At 44.1% G+C, this 24287-nt stretch overlaps 1 protein-coding gene across 1 annotated transcript; it reads right to left on the bottom strand.

The window, feature by feature from the left end:
* Window positions 1–155: 155 nt before the first annotated feature.
* On the bottom strand, window positions 156–13347 carry ALAS1 (5'-aminolevulinate synthase 1). The gene is made up of 11 exons (XM_079964293.1): window positions 13189–13347; window positions 11534–11757; window positions 8914–9129; window positions 7909–8061; window positions 7585–7807; window positions 6934–7118; window positions 5350–5529; window positions 5090–5254; window positions 3792–4060; window positions 2960–3122; window positions 156–456 (listed from the first exon to the last, which is right to left on the bottom strand). The coding sequence occupies exons 2-11, from the start codon at window positions 11730–11732 to the stop codon at window positions 296–298; spliced, it is 1914 nt and encodes a 637-aa protein (XP_079820419.1). The 5' UTR covers window positions 11733–11757; window positions 13189–13347; the 3' UTR covers window positions 156–295.
* Between the last annotated feature and the right edge of the window lie 10940 nt (window positions 13348–24287).

The following is a 24287-nucleotide window of genomic DNA, read 5'->3' on the forward strand; positions in this document are numbered from 1 at the left end:
AAGGCAATTTGTTAGCACAACTGAAAGACTAGATGAGTTATTCATTAACAGGACCCCAGCTTGTTTCTACTGCTATCTGAACATGCTATCTGTTATATCTGCAATGATTATAATTAGAGGATGGGGGAAAAAAACACCACCATAAAATACAGAACTAGTATATACCATCTGAAAATTTATTTTCAGGAATTCTGTTCTTAAGCTACGGAATAAAATGCATGTCATATGCAGGAAAGAGGCTACAGTGAACATTTGAACACTAGACAACTAGACATAGATAGGACTATAGTTTGCTTTATGCAGTCGCTGACACAAGTTTGCTCATTCCACTGAAGTAGGATCTTTCCCTTTCACTCATTACTTCAAAGTGAAGGGGTCGCCTGCAGAAGTTGCATTCAGCAGATGAGTGCGGCTTCAGCTCCAGGCCAACTTCCTTCCAAGTAGCTAACAGATTCTCTGCAAGAGAAGGAAATTCTGGTAATTGCAGAGACAAAGCAAACACTCTTGCTAATCTGTAGCATGAAGACACAAAACAACTAAGACAAGGTTCATCCTTATTAGCTTTCTTTAACACTGTAGCCTTGAATTTTTTATTTTTTTATTAATTTTTTAGAAAAATTTTCTTTTACAAATTTAAATGACACATTCATATCCACTATAATGCCAAATTCTTTTGGACTTCCCCCCGCTCCCTCCACAATCCTCATAATTTTATATTTATTTCACATTTCCTTTATAATTGTATTGCCAGTTAGTAAATCTTTACACCTCTTATCCCTCTCACAATACCCTTTCTCATCACAAAGCCTCTTTAAATCCAACTAGCGTTGTCTGTTCATCACAAATATTTTCCAGATAAATCGTAAACTTTCTCCAGTCCTGTGTGAACTTGTGATCTTTCTGGTATATGAAAATGGTATACAGATGGTATATCACTCCCGTAAAATTAGCAAAAATGTATAAGACATGTAACAAATGTTGGAAGTGTAAGGAGAGGGAAGGGACATTTTATCATATGTGGTGGGAGTGTAAGAAAGTAAAAGGCTTCTGGGAAATGATATATAATGAGTTGAAAAGGATGTTTAAATACACGTTTGTGAAGAAACCAGAAGCCTTTTTGTTAGGAATTACAGGAAGAGAAATTAATAGAAGTGATTATAAACTTTTTCAATATGCGGTGACTGCGGCAAGAATTTTAATGGCTCAAAAATGGAAACAAGAAGAATTACCAACATTGGAAGAATGGAGACGGAAATTGATGGACTTTGCTGAACTAGATAAACTGACAGTAGCCTTGAATTTTAAAACCCTAATGACCCCATTATGTTCAAAGGTTTCATGGCCCTTTGCCTGTTACAGGTTTACTAGGAGAGACAATCTCAATTCTTGTATTACCTGCTAGACAATATTCCCTTTTGGAGGAAGCCTCCAAAACCCTACGCAAATCTGAAATGGAGTCTCTAAAACGGTTGGATGGAGCCTTGTATGCCTCCTTCCAGCAACTCCTGGTGCCAAACGTATTGCTCAACCTTCCTTTGGATCACATCAGTGAGGCCAAGAGGGGGTTTTGTCATCTGGGCAGCCCAGGCTTGCGCCACAAAAAGGTCACTTCAGTTTGATTTCACCCCCAGAGGTGAACTCCATTGTCTCTTGAGACAGATGAATGCCAACAACTGTTTAATAAGCTTGTGTGTGTTAGGACAGAAATAGCAGATTTACTGGCACTAACCCAGTACTTGAGGGACGCAGGTGGCGCTGTGGGTTAAACCACAGAGCCTAGGACTTGCCGATCAGAAGGTCGGCGGTTCGAATCCCCGTGATGGGGTGAGCTCCCGTTGCTCGGTCCTTGCTCCTGCCAACCTAGCAGTTCGAAAGCACATCAAAGTGCAAGTAGATAAATAGGTACCGCTCCAGTAGGAAGGTAAATGGCGTTTCCGTGCACTGCTCTGGTTCGCCAGAAGTGGCTTAGTCATGCTGGCCAATGACCCGGAAGCTGTATGCCGGCTCCCTCGGCCAATAAAGCGAGATGAGCGCCGCAACCCCAGAGTTGGCCACGACTGGACCTTATGGTCAGGGGTTCCTTTACCTTTACCCCAGCAATCTAACCTGATCACAAAAAAACTTTACTGGTCTCAAATTCAGTTTTATATATTGCACTGTGTAAGCTTATGTACATTTTAGGAAGTGGTACTTGCAGTCACCCATCCTGCTTCTCATGTTTATGATAGTTCAGCCTTAGGGACAAAGCACATTTTTTTCTGTAGGGGTAACCCTATTTGAGCATTAATTACTTAGGGGATTCCAGTTACATGCGGGGGTACAGCAGGGCCATGCTCCACATAAAAGGCTCCCCATGCATGATCAGGGTTTAAAGTCACATGGGGGAGTCTGAGTGTAGAGTGGGCTCCTAGCTTCAGCCTTCAACCTTAATGAGAATAAGGGGTGTTGTGGATACGGCAGCCCTACTCTCTGCCACACACGATTGGAACTGTGCAAGCAATAAGTGCCCAAATAGTTCTTTAGCACTATAGTCAGAAAAGTGTAGGACGCAGGTGGCGCTGTGGGTTAAAGCCTCAGCGCCTAGGGCTTGCCGATCAAAAGGTCAGCGGTTCGAATCCCTGCGGCGGGGTGCGCTCCCGCTGCTCGGTCCCAGCGCCTGCCAACCTAGCAGTTCGAAAGCACCTCCGGGTGCAAGTAGATAAATAGGGACCGCTTACCAGCGGGAAGGTAAACGGCGTTTCCATGTGGGGCTCTGGCTCGCCAGAGCAGCGATGTCACGCTGGCCACGTGACCCGGAAGTGTCTCCGGACAGCGCTGGCCCCTGGCCTCTTAAGTGAGATGGGCGCACAACCCCAGAGTCTGTCAAGACTGGCCCGTACGGGCAGGGGTACCTTTACCTTTACCTTTACAGAAAAGTGTTAGGAAATGTTGTTGTGCTTTTATGTCTTTGTTCACTCACCAATAAAATAGTTCATCATTTGTGGTGTATGATGTGGGGTAGGGGCAATACGTAGCAGCTCTTCCCCACGTGGCACAGTGGGGTAGTTTATCGCTTGGACGTAGATGCTATGCTGGCTCATCATTTTGTCACAGATCTCAGTATTTTTAGCAGCATCTGAAACCTGAGGCAGAAAGATTATTTCTAGACACGTTTCCAAGACTGTAAAAATACATTATTTGCACCACCAAGGACCAACTAGGTGTTCCCATGACCAGACTCCAAAAGTTATAGTTACAAAGACCTGTACTTAGACACTGCCAGTTGCATGAACTATTAACCAGTAAGATACAAGCTAAAACTAGGAGGCAAGTGCTTTGGGGTGGGGTGGAAGTGGAAAAGGCAGGGAGAACGAAGCACATGTGTGTGGTCCAAGAAGGCCAGTGATATACTCCTGTGCCACTTCTCTTGCCAGGGAGACCTCAGGGTATCCCCATCCCGGGTTCCTTCAACAGACCATGTGGGCTTCATAACAATCTCTTCCCTAATCAATGTCAGATTGCTGTATTCTGTGGGTCCTGGGCAGGAAAGCAAAGAAATGCAGGTTGCCATCAATCTCCTACTCTCTCAATCTGTGTTTTATGCATAAATTTAAACTGAAACAGTGTGTGGGGGAAATTGCTGAAGTCATAACCATTAAGATGCCTCTTGGGGAATTGGGGAAGATACCATATTCTACAGAGTTCAACAAGATAAAGAATGTAAATGCATATAGACTTAATTAATAAATTTCTGTGGGACATAAAAGAACAATGGAGTTTTTATGTACTGGATTAAGTCTTTAAATATTTACCCTGATAGGAATGATGTGACTGGGACAGTGCACTACAGGGAAGCCAGTATCCATCAGCATCTGTCTCATGAGTTTAACATTGCGTTGATGTTGGCGGCGAAGGACTTGCCCCTCTGCACTTTTGAGGATTCTCACAGACTCGAGAGCGCCAGCTAAGAGCATGGGGGGCAGGGACGTTGTAAAAATAAAGCCAGCAGCATAGGAACGGACAGTGTCTATCAGAGAACTTGTACTGGCCACGTAACCCCCAACACAGCCAAAAGCTTTGCCTGCAGGAAAAACAAGCAAAAGGTTATTTTATCCTTGGCTTACAGTTCTTTTGATACCTAACCACTAATTTTGGTAAAAAGCAGATGTTTAACAAGCAATGCAGTATTTTGATCCCTCTTCTACAGAAGAGAGCTGTTTTAAGTCTTCATACAACAGAGTAAGGTGGTATGTTCAATACAGAACTACCACCCCAGTTTTAAATAAGCTGCTTAAATATGTGCACACACAAACACATGTATACAGGGAAAGTACATAAAGAAAACCCCTGACCACATCTGAAAAGGCAGACATGAAGCCATCTTTGGGGAATCAGTACATTTTGACATCACATGGTGACACTTAAAAACAACTGTCAAACAGGTTTCAGTGGCAGGAGCAGTTTTCTAACTGGCCCACCAAGAGGGCTTCTAGGACCAAAAAATTAGGAAAGATTAGCACAATATTCAGTCCTCTCTACTAGTTTTGCTACTTTGTGTTAACAGCGTCTTACTATCTACAGAGAAAGCATACCTTGTGTAAACCAATACCTCCAAAGGGAGGTACTCCTATATATCACTTGCATAAGAAGAGCAAGCAGTCTGGGGTGGGTACAACTTTGCAGTTGTTATGTAACACCAACTGCCAGTTCATAGTTCCTTAAAATTTATGGAGGTAAAGTGCTTCCACTGGTACATTGTTTTTACTGCAGCTTTTGAAATTGCAATAAGCATAGCCTTAACTGGTAAAACTTGTTGCTACGACATAGATTTACTACTTCTGTTCCTACCAAATCTCCTTACACAACTCCCACGTCAGGTTTCAGGATTAAGAACGTTCTACTTTACAGAGTTAAGTTCAAGGTAAAGATAGGAGGACTCTGTAAAACAACTAACATTTTCACATACACTGATTTAATGCAGGAATGGAGGATCTACCACAAATACAAATTATCCTTGCAAATGGAATTACAAGGGTATGATCATTCTGTTTTATGACTCATTCTTAGTCACTCTTACTCAAAATTAGAATGAACACCAGTGTGCACATACCCAGCGTTCCAGAGATGATATCCATTTTATTCATGACCCCATCTCTGTCTCCAATGCCTCCACCGTGAGTTCCATACAGCCCAACGGCATGTACTTCATCTACAAAGGTGATTGCCCCATGTTCATGAGCCACATCACAAAGCTCTTCCAATGGGCAAACTGCACCTAAAACAAGGTAACAGTAATATATCAAGTTCTTGCGTTTCAGAACCCATGTCTTCCCAGTTTTCAGGACCTGGAACATAATACAGCAAGCATACCATCCATTGAGTGAACAGTTTCAAATGCAACAATTTTGGGAGTAGATGGATCTGATTTTTTCAACAGTTCTCGGAGATGGCCAACATCGTTATGGCGAAAAATGTGCTTTGGCACTCTGCTGTTTCGAATCCCCTGAATCATAGAAGCATGGTTTCCTGCATCCGAGTAAATTTCACAACCTGAGGAGGGAAAGAGAGAGAGAGAGAGAGAGAGAGAGAGAGAGAGAGAGAGAGAGAGGTGGCCAATCAAATACTACATTACAGCTTGATCATCAGTAACTGGATAGGATTAGGACAACTCACTAATCCAGCTAGAGAGAGATCAGATTATCCCAACCTGAATGTAAAGAAACCTAGAGCAATAAGATTCTTGTGGAAACCTGTCAAGCAATCTACTGTATCGGGGGGGAAAGGAGGTGGTGGGTTCAAACCTTGAACCCAGATATTACCCAGCTGGTCCTGCCATATGCAAGTCACCTTAATTTTCAAATTCTGTTCTTAGAATTTTCCTGGCAGCTATTGCTCAAATCCAGGAGAACCCCATTCTATGATTCTGGAAGGGAAGCAACATCACTGAACAAGGTAGTCTTTTAAGCAGGAAATCCAGTGAGTGAGCAGGGCAGGAATGATCCAGTGTTGCCTTGGTACTGCTGTGGCCACACATTATATAGGAAGTGTCATTAGATACCCAGAACATAGGAAAAATATGTAAAAAAACAAATAACCAAGTGGTACCTTCAAATTCAGCTCCCGTACAGCCGCATCTTATACCCATTTAACTTGCGCAGTTTCAACAAGCTGGCTGGAACTGTGCAAGTTAAATCCAAGCCTGGTGGAGAGGTTAAAAGTTATGTTTTTGCTGGTTCTCCTTGGGGTTACCCAGTGTGTAAAGAGCTTTTAAGCTCCCTGTCTTGCCTGCGGGGGGAAATGCGTGCTCAGCGCACCAGCTTTGGGATTTTTGCACACGATCTTGTGGGGCCCATCCAAGTTGCTGCAAGATCTCCCTTAAGCATCCCTAGCCTCCCAGAACCAGTGTGCCAAGCGGGATGTGCCCAGCAAGCTCTTTTTGCACTGGGTCCACTTGGGGCTACCTGGCATAAAAAGAACCTCTAAGTTTTCTGCTTTTACTTGGGAGGCAAAGCCTGCCCAGTGCACAGGCTATGGGAGCATGAGGGATTCTCTCTCCTCCTCACCTGCTAGCCGCCGGGGCAGCTCCAAGGGTTTCAGTATAAGCAATTTTCATGTATACACAGAATCCTTGGAACAAAACCCTACATGCTATGTGCTCGCACTGTACTTGCTTTTTGTCTTCACACATCTAGTTTAGTTTTTTTCAGTTCAAAGCTTTTGATACAATTTCCATGAGGTGGCAAAAACTATTAACATACACTTAACCTGGCTGGATTGATAAAACTGCTAGCCACATTCAATTCCAAGCTAGTTTAAGTGTTTGTATTGAATTAATCTGGGGCAATCTTGGTGCAGTTTGGTGTTTTACAGTATTTGAAATGAATGTACCATGGAATATATTTTTTAGCAATTCCTTCAAGGTACAGTAGAACAGCATATTCATGTTAGATTTACCTGGCAACATTTTGGCTAGTGTGAAGAGTGTTGAATCATTTGCTACAAAGCAAGAAGAGAACAACAGAGCAGCATCTTTTCCATGGAGATCAGCCAATTCTTTCTCAAGATCAACATGGAATTTACTGGTTCCTGATATATTCCTGGTGCCTCCTGCTCCCGCACCATGCTGTTTCAGTGTTTCCCTGTGAGGAAGGTTCCAACAGGGTCATTAAACACAACTTGAAGCAATTTCACATTCGCAAATAAGTTGCATTCCCATTCATGTGGGGGATAGTTGGCCTGAGTGATAAAGCCAAGCACAAACTAGGATAATTTTGGGGGGAATTTCATAGGTTACCAGCTTGAGATTTCTTAAAAAACATTCTTCATTATAAGCAAACTACTTGTGGTAATTAGAGGAGAAGCATTCTGTATTAAGAAATACAGTGGAACTCCATTTAATCTTTTAAAACCAGTTTGGTGTCATGTGGCAATATGATACAGGTGGGTGGCTCATTACAAAGAAAAGACAGTGACAAAAGGTCCCCTAATAACCAAAGAGGACCTATAACTTAATAATTTGCTTGTAACCAACAATGGTGTTGGGTAGGCTTCTAAAAGACACAATGTAATTAGCCAACATTTTACTGTCAATTAAAAAACACTTACATAACAGCTCCACAAACTCTAGGATGACGACTCATCCCAAGATAATCATTGCTGCACCAGACAGACACCTCTTTCTTGCTGCTATGGGATTCTGAATAGTCATCTGCCATGGGAAAAACCTGGGCTCTTCGGTTCACGGTTTTGAACACACGGTATGTATGATCTTTTCTTTTCTCATCAATTTTTTTCTCAAAGAACTGATCATACTGGAAAGTAGAAACAGCTAGAAGAGGAAAGCATTAGTGCATGTAAGCAGCTAGAACAACCAACAAAGTTTATACAAGCTTTTGATTTTCATCAAGTTTAAACAAGACTGTGCCTCACATTTCGGTAAGTTCTCCTGAAGCAGATGAGACACCCTTTCTGGTCTCTGTTTCAACATCATATCTTGGAATTTCTTCAGCAAGCCATCATTTGGCTTTTCCCCATCCATCTTAGTGTTTACCACAACAGTACTTTCTGGTGTTTTGGCAAATTCTACATAGCAAGGTGGCATAAGAAAATTAAAGTAGTGATTGGACAGCTCAAATTAAATTTCATGTATAAACAATGCAGTCATTTTTAAAAAATGTTATTGTAACTGAATAAAGTAGTATATTTAATGATTACAAGTACTTTTTTTCTTCAGAATAAGTCCTGGCAGTGCTGGGGATTCACATAGGGGATAACTGTTTCTCAGCCCTCTACCATTCATTTCATGATAGGTATCTTCCCAGTTTTATGTGTGTTAGTTATTTTCAAACTCAGGACTATCCCACATTTCCCCAAAAAAATCCAACCAATAAAACACAGCTGCATGAATCTACTCTAGTTAACTAGACAGCGAAAGTTTATAGTTATACATGAACAACTGCTTAGCACTACGCTGGTGTCCACTTGCTTTCTTCCTTGTACTGCGGCCTATTCAAAGTCCAAGTCACTGAGAATCAATTAGTGTTTCCCTAAAAGTAGCCATGCTTTCAGAGCAGAGGGAAGTGGAAGTCTGTTATTTTACAGTGCATTTATAGCAGCATGTGAATTAACTGTCCCAAAGTGTTTCCCTCTATTTCATAACTGTACTTACAGGAAACACCACCAATAGAAAGAAAGATCTTTGGCTCAGACAGGTTTCAGAACTATGATCATTATTATTACACCAACAACTAACTGTAAATAAAGCAGATAGAAAAACCCAAGCCAATGGATGTGCGATGTGGATTCTGCAAGAGCTACACAATTTAAAGAGCTTGAGAAACTTCAACTAAACTTTGTTCAGTTTTGTGTCCTCTCTTTAAAACCTACCTAGCACGATTAGAAACAAATTTTATTAAACCTCCAAAGAGGTGATACCTTTTCTTACTGCTTGCATTTCTTCCACATCCTCCTGGAGTTCGAGGCTAGCTTTGCGGAAAACATTGCTGTTCCCTTCGTTCATCTGAGCTGCCAAGAATGGGCATTTAGTCACAGTGGCTTGGCTAGCACTCTGGCTAGCGGCAGGTGGGTGGCTCAATGGAAGTTGGGGTCTGCTTGTGTTTCGTTGGACCACATATGGTGAATTTTTGGCCTCTTGAATAAAAAAAAAGTGTTTAGTATGCAACAAAGGTATCTGAGGTACTCATTTTGATAGGGGTGCTAGTTGTATGTGTCTTAAAATATATTTTATGTGTAATACATTAAATATTATCAGTTAAGAACAAAAGGCTTCCCTGGAACACCTCCAGATATGTAAGGATTGAAAACATTTTCATTCAGAAGTGCTGTTTAACTAACCAAACTAAAAAATACTCAGAGAGCGGAAACACTACACTCTGCCCCCTGCCCAGCAATGTATCAAACTATACTCAGAAAACATTTCAAACGTTTTAAATCTGCTAACCATTTTGTGTGTTAATCAGTCCATAATAGTGGGTTTCTTTGTGGTTTTCCCAATAACTGTGTGAATAAGGTGGAGGGGAACACTAAAAAAATGGACCAGTATTGTGCAAAGAAGAAATGGATGAATCGTTACATCAGTCCCATTATTAGTTTTGACATACAGTATATCTGAACACACAACAGTTTTCTTTCATTAATGAGAAGTCTGCTTTTGTAGAATCATTTTAAAAATCAGGGCTATGCCTCACAATAACACAGTGTGTAACATATAGTTTTAACTGACAAGTGTTCAAGAGAACCAGCAGCACACTCTTATGTACATTTACTCAAAAGGAAATCCAACTGAATCCATGGAATTTACTTCTAAGTTACAGTTTATAGGATAAAAGCCTTAGACTGAAGTCCTATGCACACTTTGAAGGGCTGTAAACCTCATTTAATTAAGTGGGATTTTCTTCTAATGAAAAACATAGATTTGTACAGTTAGTATTTCCTAAGTTCTTGCTTCCTGAAGTTTCTCCTGCCAGGCTCTTGCCTTTAGTTAGTACTTCCTGATGCAGTGATGAAAACATATTTCAACAGCGTGTAGAAAGCCTGTGATTAAAGATACTTTTAGCAACAAAAGCAAAGTTCAAAGAAAGGCAAAACTGTGGCGCCAGGTCAGTTGCCATTTAAGATGGCCCTAAATCAGGAATGAGGAACCTGAGGCTCAGGGGCAAATGCAGCCTCGCAAGCCTATCTGGCCCCTGAATCTCTTTGCAAACCACACCCCGTGACCAGCCACACTAGCCATTCTCCTCACCGGTCCCACTTCATACACTACTGCATGGCTGGAATGTGAACTTTGATAATGCCTTTTGCTTGCCTAGACAGTGTGTGTGTGTGTGTGTGTGTGTGGAAACTAGGGTACTGTTCAAAGGTAACATTTCCATTTGTTGCTTTGCCCAGTTCTGTCTCTGCCCCCCCCCCCCTACTGCTGGCATGTGGGCCCTGGAAGGTTGCCCTGCAAAAGCTTCATCAGTGTCATCCACCGTATGCAATAATTTTTATACTGTTCTTCACCCTTGTTCTTAGATTGTACAGAGAGCGAGTTACAATATACTTTGGCCTCTGTAACTGGGAAAAGGATGTTCAAAGTTCAGTCAGCCTACCACTTTCTCAAAAGTGAACTTGGCTAACATCATATTGCCTTGAAATAAACCATTTACAAACATACTGCCAATAAAAAGTTAATTTTAAAATGTAATGCATCACTTCTATTATAATCACTACAGTGGTGCCTCGCAAGACGAAATTAATCCGTTCTGCGAGTCTCTTCGTCTAGCGGTTTTTTCGTCTTGCGAAGCAAGCCCATTGATGGCTTATCGGATTAGCGCTATTAGCGGCTTAGCGGCTTAGCAGATCAGCAGATCAGCTGATAAGCGGCTTAGCAGCTTAGAAAAAGGGGGGGAAAGGAAAAAAACCTGCAGGAACTCGCAAGACATTTTCGTCTTGCGAAGCAAGCCCATAGGGAAATTCGTTTTGCGAAGCGCCTCCAAAACGGAAAACCCTTTCATCTAGCGGGTTTTCCGTCTTGCGAGGCGTTCGTCTTGTGGGGCACCACTGTATAAGCAAGATCCCATATCAAGGAGAGTTGGCACTGTTGTGCAAGCTATTTGCTACTCAAGCAGAAGTAGTATAACAGTACAAAACAGGATATCGCAGGTTAATTCTGTTTGACGTTTCTAATGCCCTAAGCTGGCCACTCACTGGATTTGGCCATTGCACTACATTAAGAATGTCCCCCCACCTTCCCCAACTGTATGGCTGTTGCACTCACAGGCTGCCATTACTAGAGCTCACCCTAAGTTTCAGAGTACTGTAGAATAAATTAAATTGCTGAACAGGTACAAACAAGCAGGCAATTCTAGGAGGTTTAACTATCAGTATTTTGCAAAAACTCTTGTGGATGAATAAGATCAGGCCAATGGTATTGCAATTCCATTGGGTTTCAGAAGTATGCTCACTGCTGTATTTCAATTTAGTAAGGACAACATTTCAAGAAAGTTTCGAGTTATGCAGTATTAAATAGCAAAATCGCAAAGTTGAGCCTTACTCTCACTAGTAGAAGTGGTTTCTTCAGTTTGCTGACAGTGAGCAGATGAAGTACTCAGGGCACGTGAAGCAGGCTTAGTCACAACTTCCATCATTTTAGGGCAGTTTTGGGCATAGAAAAGAAGGGATTTGCCAGCCTTTTGCAGGAAAGCCTGGGATACCCTTGACAGGAACGGGCAGCGGCGAACAACAGCTTCCATTTTTCAAGAGTTTTCAAAAGTCTTGCTGAAAATAACAAAACAATGTAGTTTAACCTCATACAAAGATGCAAGAGAGACAGTCTGTATACAAGCCTCTTCAAGAACTACTGGGGTCACTTCACATATGGCAAACATATAGATGACCAGCATACATAGGTTACTGACTTTTGAATGTGTTTGCAGCTTTTAGATGCACACAAGATTGTTAACCTATTACGATCTACACACACAGTTGCAGGTTCAATCCTACGAAGGTCAGTCCTCCAGTTCAAGATGTTTACAATACATGAAGCAACCTTTAAGCAAAAGCAAACAACAGAAAACAAAAACATAGCGCCACCAAAGATTAAATAGCTGCACATGCATTGATCTACAGGCCAAAATACCCGAACCACTGGCACAGTAATTCAGCAGTGGATAATTTCACATATGACCCCTTGACTGACAAAAGGAGGAAAGAAAAACTGGGAGGATAGGCAGTCCAAGGAATCTTGACTCACCAGTTCCAGAAGGGTAGCCTACTGATCTGTTGCAACGTTGCCTGCAAAGAGTCTTGCAGCATGTTAAAACTTACAAAGACTTATTGCGGCATAGCGCATTGTGGACTACAGCCAGCCTTGAGCGCTTGCCCAAAATGACAGATAACGCTAGATGCCAGTATCTGGACAGGCAATATTTCATGTGTTCAGTGAAGCGAGCTTTAGCCCACCTAAGATTATGTCACAATAAACTCGCTAACCTGCAAGACCTCGCCCCACCCCGCCAACACTTCTGTTTGCAAGGCGTTTAAAAACCAGGGAAATTTATTGGTGTGAGTGAGGGACGTTTGTGGAGAGGACGCGGAACTTGTCGGAAACCCCCATCCAAGCCTCCTAAGACAACTGACAGGGGAAAATCGAGGGAGGCTCCATCCCCGAGGGCTGAACGAGATCGCCCCAATCTGGCCACTTCCTCCTCCTCTTCTCGGATTCTTTTGCGGGGGACCGAAGTGAAGACTCCTCTGTGGCCGATCGCAAGCTTGCCAGTGAAGGAGGGCCGTGTCTCCCCTGGAGCACGGTGGAAACGAAGCGATGGGCACAGAGGGATCGGGGCGTGGAGCAGGAGGAGGAGGAGGAGGAAGACCACCCCCCGCTTTCCCTCTCCCCTCCTGGGGACGAAGATCTCCCTCCCGGCCCCTTTCGCCCAGGGGCAGCATCCGTGCTTTGCAGGGGAAGGAGAAGCCCCTCCGCATCTTGCCCAAGGGCGCCCCGAGCGGCCACCTGCTCCCTCCGCCCCGGACAGCTCCGTCCATCCGAGGCCGGACAAGGTCAGCAGCGAAGAAGTGCCGGCTGGGCCGCCGCCGCCGCCGCCTCGGACACGAGCAAGCGAGGGCTAAGCGCCGCTTTCGAAGGAAACCGGGCCTCCTTCCCTCCGCCGCCATCCTATGCGCCTCCCTCCCCCCCCCCCGGTCCCTTACCCGTCAATTAGCGTCCCTCCAACCCTCGCCTTCCAGCTCTTTCCGCTCAGTGTCAACCCAGCTCCGGCCGCCGCCGCCGCCTATATAGTCGAAAGCAAAGGGGCACCACCGCGCACGCGCACCCGAAGACGCCTCTCCCGCGGCAACCCCCCCTCCCTTCGCCGCCGCTCCACAAGAGCCCTGCCGCCGCGCATGCGCCGGGATTGGCAACTCGCCCTCCTCGCGAGGGGGCGTAGTCTGTCCCTCAGCCGCTTAAATCCTCGTCGCGCTCGTCTGTTCCTTTCCCGGGTTTATTTGCGGGGAGGGAGAGAGTCGAGACGGTTCTATGTCTCCCGGCTGCGGCTGCGGAAAAGTGCCTTGTTTTAATTGCATAGAATCACAGAACTCGAAAGGACCATCTCTCCCACCCGCCTTCAGTTTCTACTTTATGACCCAGTTATATGTGGAAAGTGTTTTTCCTTAAGAGAGATAAAAGCAACCCCTAAGGACACACACAAACATGCTGTCCAACTCCACCTGTGATTGTTGCCCTAGTATTTATCCATACTTACCTTTTACCCCACTCTTTCTCTTTACATGCACTTTAACCTCTTTCCCTGCAAAAACCTGCTCTTTAGCACTCAATCAGATCAAATGTCAGTTGGGTTTTCCACAGACGGCTGTTCGCTCCAGTTCAGCTTTAAATAACAGATTTTCACAAAGAAAGCTTTGGAAGGGGGTAAAGGATCCTCGGGTGCAGAGTTTTAAAGCAGGGGCAGTGCCTGGAAAGAACAGAGGAAAGGTAAGTGTAGAAAGCCCTTTCTGTGCCTATTAGGAACAGGCCAGGGACTCCTGTTTGGCATGGTGGCTGCTTGAGTCAAGTTTGGCTCAGCATGTAGAGCGATGTTGGGAAGCTCCCACCTTCTCTAGTCTGAAAGTCCTGTTCTCTAATATCAGGGCCAAAGTTGTGGGAATTGTGTGCTACGGGCACATCCACACTTGCATTTGACCTGTATTTTGATCATACTGTGTACCGATTAATTCCCCCAGGAATCAATCCAATCTTGCCCACTGAATTGGATATTATCAGATGCGTGGAAAACCCAAGGACAGATTTTGCTTAACTGAGCTTCAGTTCAGTGGAGAAGGAAAGGCACTCTGCATCAATTTATAGGGAACATTCTCCTTAATTGTGGCTTTGCCCATTCCAGAGTTGGTCTGATGCTGGAAATGGGAGCAGTCCTTGAAGGCTGCTGAAATCTTCATTGTTATACTGCAAAAGCTTGTTTATTGAGAGGGATGAGCTGTGAAGAGCATCTTGCTCCAGTGCTTAAGCATATGTATTGGCTCCTTTACTGTCTGATAACAATTCAGAGTGCTTGTAAAAAGGTAAAGGTAAAGGTACCCCTGACTGACGGGCCAGTCTTGACAGACTCTGGGGTTGTGCGCCCATCTCACTTAAGAGGCCAGGGGCCAGCGCTGTCTGGAGACACTTCCGGGTCACGTGGCCAGCGTGACGAAGCTGCTCTGGCCAGAGCCAGAGCCAGAGCCAGAGCCGCACACGGAAACACCGTTTACCTTCCCGCTGGTAAGCGGTCCCTATTTATCTACTTGCACCCGGAGGTGCTTTCGAACTGCTAGGTTGGCAGGCGCTGGGACCGAGCAGCGGGAGCGCACCCCGCCGCAGGGATTCGAACCGCCGACCTTTCGATCGGCAAGCCCTAGGCGCTGAGGCTTTAACCCACAGCGCCACCTGCGTCCCTCAGAGTGCTTGTACTGGTGAATAAATCCCTTAATGGCTTGGGCTCTGTATATCTCAGAGGCCTGCCTTTTCTAATTTCTTCAGGCATGGCCTTTAAATGTCAGCCAAGTGCGTCTGTACACCAGGTTCAAACATCAAGGGCACATCTTAGAGAGGAGCTGTGTGTGTCAGTTGGGGAACTCTTCTCTAGACAAACATGAAAGGACAAAGCCTAAATATCTTTTCTGCTTGTGCTGGATTTAACAAACGAAGCTGAAGGGGGAGATCCATTTAATTTATTTAACTGGAAAACATGTTGTGTTTCCCTCAAAATGTTGTTACCTCATGCCCTTGGGGAAGCGGGGAGTGAAACAGAAATGAAAAGTGAGCAAACTCTGATTGAAGATACTTGTGCTGCTTCTTGCTGCAAAGTATTGCAAAAGCAGAAGCCCAAGAAGAGGTTTAAAACAGCAGCAGCAACAAATATACTGGTTGTCTCTGGATCAGTGGAACAGGCAATCTTAAGGGTCAAATGCACAGCATCCTCAAGCCAGGAGAGAAACTAATTTCATTACAGTATTCTATATATGGGAACATCTGCACTCAGTGCCTTATATTATTTGAGTGGTCAGGTCCCTGCTCCAAGCTCTCTTCTGTTCAAACTAGTAGACAGTATGAGTATGGCTAAGATGAAGCCTGCTTCCCTCCAGTAAGAGAAAGTAGGCAGGGAAGTAACTGGAAAGGATGTGGGACTTATTTCCTGGTCTTTGCGTGTGAAATTTCTCTGTGATCTCAGCACTGTGAGTCAGCAGATCCAAGTTACAAAACTTAACCAAAACACATCTGAGCAATGAAATTGTGATGGTTCAGGGGACCCAGGAAGCATGGGAGAGTCCTCGTTTCCATATTCCTTGACTGTAATTCCACACAAGCCTTTTTCAACCTCAGTGATGTAAACAAGCACATTACACATGCTTGTATTGTTTTTGTTTTTATGCTTCAGCTTTTCGTGTTTAATTCTCTGGCTTGTTATACTGTGGTAAGCCACCCAGAGGTTTTGGCAACAAAGCAGGGTAGAAACAGAAGAAAACGAATAAATAACACAACATTTCCCAAAAGCCACAATATGGTAACACTTCATTAGAATGAAACAAAAAATCACAAAGTAATAAGCAAACCTTTTGAGTTCTTCAGCATGTTGGTTATTAAAACAAAACTGGAGGCGGGGTTGGAGGGAAAAGTCACAGGTTGCAGTTTGTAACAGACAATATAACTTCTAGTAGAACAATCGGCAATCCTAACTTGATTTGATGATGTTGATGATAAAAATAAAAATAAAAATAATGATTTTAATACTTATATCCCGCCCAGCTGGCTGGGTTGCCCCAGTCACTCTGGGAGGCTTCTGACATCATAAAAACACAGCAAAACATCTAACATTAAAAGCTTCTCGATACAGGGCTGCCTTCAGATGTCTTCGGAAAGTCATATAGTTGTTTATCTCTTTGACTTCTGGCAGGAGGGCATTCAACTGAGCAGGCTCCACCACCGAAAAGGCCCTTTACCAGGTTCCCTGTAACTTCACTTCTCGCAGTGAAGGAACTGCCAGAAGGCCCTCAGAGCTGGACCTCAATGTTCAGGCTGAACGTTGGGGATGGAGATGTCCCTACAGGTATGCAGGTAGTTACTTTGTGTAAGCCTGTCTGAATTCAGTATGACTTTTGAATAGACATGGTTAGGATTGCACTGTTAATAGATTTGTAGTTATCTAGAGACAAAACTGGGTAACTACTTGGTGTGGTGTTCTGTTTTTTAAAAATGTGGAAGTGGCCATTATTGCTTACTTATCCCAAGTAGCCCTGGGTGCAGCCTGGAATGTGTCTTGCTCTTTGTACGCCTAATCCAATTATTTCTGCACAGCTCTTCCTGAATTCCATTTTAAGACTGTTACACAAACTGCAGATTTTGGAGCGAGAATATCGGATCCAGCTTTTTCTCCCCTACTCCTCGTTTTGTTTAAAATCCAGGCTGATGTAGAGTTCTGAAGAACTCAAAAGCTTGCTCATGACCTTTTGGTGGGTTCTAATAAATGAGTTGCTATACTGCAATATTTGGCCTCCCCCCACCCCATGGACCAACATGGCAATCTACCGTATTTTTCGCCCTATAGGATGCACCGGCCCATAGGACGCACCTAGATTTTTTTTGGGGGGGGGGAAATAAAGGGAAAAAAATTATTTCCCCCCCCCCAGGCGTGGGGCTGGGGCGGGGGAAGCCCGAACTTCCCCCTCCCCCAGCCCCCAGAACGGGACCCAGAGCCATGCCGAAGCTGCATGCAGCTTTGGCATCGCTCTGGGAGCTTGCGGGGCTGGAGGAGGGGGAAGCCCTCCGCCAGCCTTCTAACCAAGTCGGGGGACAGCGGGAAAGGCGCGCTGCGCCTCCCTCTGTCCCCCGAGTTTGTGGGGCTGGCGGTGGGGCTCTCCTGAAGCCTGCATTCACCCCATAGGACGCACACACATTTCCCCTTCATTTTTGGAGGGGAAAAAGTGTGTCCTATAGTGCGAAAAATACGGTATATATGCTAAGGGCAGTCATGAAGCATAAGTGGTGGACATATCTATTAATCAAAAAATTGTGGGAGAAAGTGGTTAAAACTGTTTCGATGATAACAAGCTGACCTATCCTTAGAGTCACTGTCCTGGGATAGCTCAGTTGATGAAGCATAAGGCTCTTAATCTCAAGATCATGGGTTTGAGCCCTACACTGGGCAAAATATTCCTGCATTGTAGGGGGTTGGACTAGATGACCCTCGTGGTCCCATCCAACCCTATGTTTCTATGACAATTTTATTAGGGAATTGGGGGAAACAAATCAAGCATAAGGTGTTAATATGGAATTTAATGGTTGCTGCTCACATGCTAGTGGCACAAAAATGGAGAAACAGGCCACCACCAATAACAAAAGAATAGCTAGCAAAAAATTGAAAGGTAGTTGTGATGCATATCTTACAGAGTTAAATCGACTTAGAGGACATAAGCAAAACTGATAACATTTTAAAGATGAATGGCTCTTTAACTGAATTCCTGAAGTAAAGATACAGTACAATACAGTAAATATTGTTGTGTACAGTACAATAGTTTTATTATGTGCATCTCTACATCCTCAACCAAACAGTACAAGATGCCAAACAGCTCACTTTGCAGACCACGTAAAAAATCTGATATAGTATGTCATCAGCAAGAAAGAAACATTAATAACATACCAGGCAACAGCAGGCAGGGTAAAAAAAAAAGACCCAGTGCTTTATTTCATTGGCTATAATGCTATTAATTAATGCGTTCAAGCTTCAGATACACAGAACTCTTATTCATAAAGAAACCCTAGGCCAAGCCTTCTATTTTCTACTTAATGAACTTCAGTGATCAAAAGCTGGTGGATTCTAACCAAATTGGTCTAATAATAGGTTTCATTGTACTTGTTTCATGCATAAAAATACTAGTTTTGGTACTCAGAAATAAAGGGTCATGAGTGCAAGCAGACTGCTGAAGGGATGAACAATAAAAAAACAAGCTAACCTTGTTTAAGAGACTTGTGAGAGTAACTAAACCATGTCCTAGATTCTCAGCCATGGACTTAACAGTTATGCTTTTATCTACGTTGGCTCTAGCTCCAGCCCTGATGTAATTTGAGTACAACAGAATTATGAAATAGGAGACCTTAGTGCACACACTAGATTAGCCTATATTTTGTTGGGAGGATCTTTGTTGCATCTTCTGTTCTTATCATTAAAGTGGTTTCTCCTAAAATTGCCTTTCTCCTCCCACCCCTCCACTGAAATGGAAGCTGACTTTGCACAGAAATATAGGGCACGGTCTAACAGGAGCTGAGCAGTTCAGCTAAAATTCTAAACACATTTATTTGGGAATGAATCCCTCTGAATATGCAGCTCAGTTTTATACATGTTTTCTTATAAGTACCCAGTGTTGAGTATTTGTTGGACTTAAAAACTGCTTAACTTTGACTGGATAGTGCCTTTTAAAAATCTCTCTCTTATATCACCACCCAGCAAAATGTCTTTGCAAGTAGTGCCAATAATCTTGGAGAAAGGTGATGCCTATGAGGTTTAAGGGTGTCGTCTTTATTGCCTCTGTAAAAGTTAAATGGCATACTGCTGCTGTCATTGAGGCTATTTAATGGAGTTCATTAATCTGAATTATGGGAATAAACATTACTGTCGTAAAATATAATGCGTATACGTATGTTACCATCCTGAGCAACCACCTGGGACCAATCAGTTCAGATGGGCCAACGGCATTGCAGACAGAGATGTTGAGTGCAGTCCCTCATCCAGCATCGTGACCAGACCTGAGGTGGAACTTATCAGTCAGAGACATTGGAGCCAAGGGACCCCACTGAAGTCTCTTAAATCAGTAGTCCATGAGCCTGCACCCCCTTAAGAGCCATCCGTCTCTACATAAACGTTATTCCAATTCCAATTAAACTTTTTATTGCACTAGCCATGACATCATTCAGAAGGAGAACAAAAACAAACAAACAAACAAAACAATAACCATAAAAATCATCCGGCACAGATATACAATAAAACCCCGGTCACGGCTACTAAAATTATTTGTTGCATTAAATAGAACAGAATAGCAGAAGAATCTCAGGTAAGATGTGCCAAATTAAATATCCGAATCCCTATTGCAGTTGACCGCTGTTTTGTCTAGTTCCTTCCTCCTGATCTTCTTAGCTGCCAGCGCATAGAGTGCTACTTTATAAATAACAAAGTTGTCGGTGTCGCTCAGCAGCCATTTCACCCTTTCCACCCTATTCAAATGTGTTCCATTCGTAAACAGGTTTTATAAATCGGTCTCTTGGGTCTGTATATAATGGGCACTGCAATAAATAATGGCACAGGTCCTCAACACAGGGTTGTCCACACAGACAGAGTCTCTCTTCGTAATGTACTTTGCCATACTGTCCATCCAAGACCGCTGAGGGCATCAATTGGAATTGGAGTTCTGTAAAAGTGATTCTTAATATGGCAAGTGGGAGCTTTGTCAGGTATCTGGCTCGGGCATGCTCCCTTTTGATAAGTGGGAACCATGGTGAGCTCTAGGTAGAAGCAATCATGGTTAGATCCCTTTCTGCACCGGTCCTAAAGAGATAGTCTCTTAAGTGCTTCATAGACGTTATTATTTTACTCTTCTATGGTTCCTCTGCTGTGATACCGTAATACTAAAAGGTTCTTTGTAGCACCCCAAGCATGTAGCCTATGTGTGTATGAGTGTATTGTATCTGACCACTCCCATGGGGTCCACTGCTGTGATTCTGTGATGCCGAAAGGTTTTTGTGACCCCCCCCCCACGGAACCCTAAAGTGTACCCTTAATACAGTGAAAAACCCAGCCATGCCCACTTCCACACTTTGGCCACACACACTTTGTCACAGGCCCCTCCATGAGTCAGTGTGGCCTTGCCTCCTAAACCAGTAGCCACCCCTTCCCCAGAGGAATAGAAGGCTTCAGTTCAGTTCAACACTACATTGGAGCAAGTTGCTTGTTTTCCGTGGGCTTGTGAATGTCATGACCAGCCAGCTTAACTGTTTGATTTATTTCTGGATACCAAACAACTGACTTTAGGAATAATTATTAAAGATATAGTGACAACTTAAACTCTAAAGAGATCTCTGACAATACAGTGACAACAACAACAACAACAACAACAACAACAACAACAACAACTTTATTATTTATGCCCCACCCATCTGGCTGGGTTTTCCCAGCCACTCTGATCAGCTTCCAACAAAAGATTAAAAATACAGTGAGGAAACTGTAATGCAGGGGTCAGCAACCTTTTTCAGCTGTGGGCTGTCCACTGTCCCTCAGACCATGTGGTGAGCTGGACTATATTTTTTTTGGGGGGGGGCGGAATGAATGAATTCCTATGCCCCACAAATAACCCAGAGATGCATTTTAAATAAAAGGGCACGTTCTACTCATGTAAAAACACGCTGATTCCCAGACCATCCATGGGCCAGGTTGAGAAGGCGATTTGGCCGGATCTGGCCCATGGGCCTTAGGTTGCCTTCCCCTGCTGTAATATGTTCAGCTGCCATGTTAGTTAGCCAGGCATGGAACTATGGAAGAATAGCACATGGTGTTATTGTTGATTTTTAAAATATTTTTAAAATATTGCATAGCAGCCAAATGATGCCCAGAAAAATGAGGGAAAGCACCCTGAATTGCTAGTCATTGATCAATTTGTATATATCACATTTTGTATTTGCGTTCAAAGACTTTAACAGAAAATAAATACAGTAGTGCAATACAGTATTCATAAAGCAATCAAACATCACTAGCAATAAATAGCAACTGATTTAAAATATGTCCAAAGACATATGGTGAAGCTAACTGAGAGACTTAAAGATAAAGACAATAATGACTTCAAAAGGGATTGGGAACCTTTTAAGATATATATACAGAAAAAATACATTGAAATGAACTCACTTGCAGGATTTGAGTAATACACTTACAATGGACAAATACAAACAGTAAATAAAAATAAGGACTAAGAGACCAAGTACAGATTAAGAAATAAGTTTATTTTATCATAGAAGGCATACAAAACTATATGCAGAACAAAAATAATACACTCTAAACCAGAAAGGGAAGTTGGGGGAAGTCGTGGGGGGGCGGGGGCGGCGGTATATTAAGTATGTAAAATGTAATTTGAGTTTCTTGAATATGTTAAAATTTGTTTTAAAAACCCTAATAAAATTATTTAAAATAAATAAAATAAAATAAAATATGTCCAAAGAAAATTGAAAGCATTAAACTTACCAATAAGACAATTAAGAATATGCCAAGTAGACCCAAAGCCGATGGCAATACCTAGCAGCGCTCAGCTTTTATAACTTGATTCTAAAGGCCAAAATTCCCATCACAGTTTTTCTGGAAGCTCTTTCATTATGAAGGCCCCCGGGAAAGGATGGTAGAGCATAGCAGGTGAAAGCAGTAAACACACACACACTGTCTCTCCCCTGGTTATTAACTGGGATTTCTATGAACAAAATCCTGATGGGCCATAGAAAAGCGGTAGCTGTGCTCACTGGAATTTATGGCAGTTGCAGATATCAAGTTTGTCTTTATAAACAACAACAGTGACAGCCCCTAAAACCCAAATCCAGTGGTAACAGATTCTTATTGGTTGTTCCTTGTGTTCAGGATGGCATGAACAGGCCTTACTGTGCCCTTTCCTTTCCTAAAGTGCAACCCAAACATAGATATAGATAGCCTGACTTGAATATGTGTAAGGACTATAGCCAAATGGCATAAGTGCTGTAGCTCAGGACTATAGCACATGCTCTGTATGCAAATGGTCCAAGTTTCAACCCATCCCCTCTGCAGGGAGGTGGGACCAATTCGGATGGTCCGCCCCCGCCACTTAATGGATCCAAATGGTTTCCAGAGAGTGGTAGGGGATGCTTTATCCCATGTTGATGGCCTTTCAGCCGATTCCCTGGTGGCCCGTTGGAATGCGGAGTTAACCAGGGCTATTGACTGTTTGGCTCCGAAGCGCCCTCTCCGATTGCATGGAGCCCGGACAGCCCCGTGGTTTTCCACGGATCTGAGGGCAATGAAACAATCGTTGAGACGGCTAGAGCGCCGGTGGCGGATAACTCATTCCGAATCTGACCGGACACAGGTTAGAGCTCAACGTCGAGCCTACCAAGTGGCGATAGCGACGGCGAAGAAGAATTTCTTCACCGCCTCTATTGCATCTGCAGAAAACAGCAGCAGGAGACTTTTTCAGGTGGTTCACAATTTAGCGGAACCACCTGCAACATCGGGGCCCAGTACGGGCCACATGTTCTCCTGCAATGATTTTGCAAAGTTTTTTGCAGATAAAATCGCTCAGATTCGGGAAGAAGTAGACTCCACCGTGGGAGCAGGACCAGGGCGGGAGAGTGCTAGAGTTCTGTCTGGTCAATTTGAGTGGGATCAATTCCAATCTGTTACCTCCGAGGATGTGGACAGGCTGCTTGGACAAGTGAAACCAACCACCTGTCTCCTGGATCCTTGCCCATCTTGGCTTATAAAAGCTAGCCGGGAAGGACTGGGCGATGGGCTTCGTGGTGTGGTGAATGCTTCCCTCCGTGAGGGAGCCTTCCCAGACCCGCTGAAAGAGGCGGTTATTAAACCGCTTCTTAAAAAACCATCTTTAGATGCGGCCACGATGGCCAACTATCATCCAGTCTCAAATCTTCCATTCTTGGGCAAGGTGATTGAGCGAGTGGTTGCTGAACAACTCCAGGCACGCCTGGAAGAAGCGGACCATTTGGATCCCTTCCAGTCGGGATTCAGGCCTCATCATGGGACTGAAACTGCCTTGGTCGCACTGGTTGATGATCTCCGGCGGGCTAGGAACAAAGGTGAGAGCTGTTTCCTAGTTCTGCTGGATCTCTCAGCGGCGTTTGATACCATCGACCATAACATCCTTCTGGACCGTCTTGAGGGGCTGGGAGCTGGGGGCACTGTCATACAGTGGTTCCGCTCCTTCCTCCTGGGCCGTGTTCAGAAAGTGGTGGTGGGGGATGAGTGTTCAGACCCCTGGGCTCTCACTTGTGGGGTGCCTCAGGGTTCTGTCCTCTCCCCCATGCTTTTCAACATTTACATGCAGCCACTGGGAGAGATCATCAGGAGGTTTGGGCTGGGTGTTCATCAGTATGCGGATGATACCCAGCTCTACCTCTCTTTTAAATCAGAACCAGTGAGGGCGGTGAAGGTCCTGTGTGAGTGTCTGGAGGTGGTTGGAGGATGGATGGCGGCTAACAGATTGAGGTTGAATCCTGACAAGACAGAAGTACTGTTTTTGGGGGACAGGAGGCGGGCAGGTGTGGAGGATTCCCTGGTCCTGAATGGGGTAACTGTGCCCCTGAAGGACCAGGTGTGCAGCCTGGGAGTCATTTTGGACTCACAGCTGTCCATGGAAGCACAGGTCAAATCTGTGTCCAGGGCAGCTGTTTACCAGCTCCATCTGGTACGTAGGCTGAGACCCTATCTGCCTGCGGACTGTCTCGCCAGAGTGGTGCATGCTCTGGTTATCTCCCGCTTGGACTACTGCAATGCACTCTACGTGGGGCTACCTTTGAAGGTGACTCGGAAACTACAACTAATCCAGAATGCGGCAGCTAGACTGGTGACTGGGAGCGGCCGCCGAGACCATATAACACCGGTCTTGAAAGACCTACATTGGCTCCCAGTATGTTTCCGAACGCAATTCAAAGTGTTGGTGCTGACCTTTAAAGCCCTAAACGGCCTCGGTCCAGTATACCTGAAGGAGCGTCTCCACCTCCATCATTCTGCCCGGACGCT

This window comes from Podarcis cretensis (assembly GCF_951804945.1).
Source record: "Podarcis cretensis genome assembly, chromosome: 2".
In the NCBI taxonomy this organism is placed as follows: domain Eukaryota; kingdom Metazoa; phylum Chordata; class Lepidosauria; order Squamata; family Lacertidae; genus Podarcis; species Podarcis cretensis.

What these genes read in the sequence shown, in the direction of transcription:
- ALAS1 (XM_079964293.1), bottom strand. Translation starts at nt 11,732, where the DNA reads ATGGAAGCTGTTGTTCGCCGCTGCCCGTTCCTGTCAAGGGTATCCCAG. An exon ending in TCAGGAGAACTTACCGAAAT is followed by an intron (nt 7,808 to 7,908) that starts GTGAGGCACAGT and finishes TTCCTCTTCTAG; the next exon opens with CTGTTTCTACTTTCCAGTAT. An exon ending in ACTAGCCAAAATGTTGCCAG is followed by an intron (nt 5,530 to 6,933) that starts GTAAATCTAACA and finishes TTCCCTCCTCAG; the next exon opens with GTTGTGAAATTTACTCGGAT.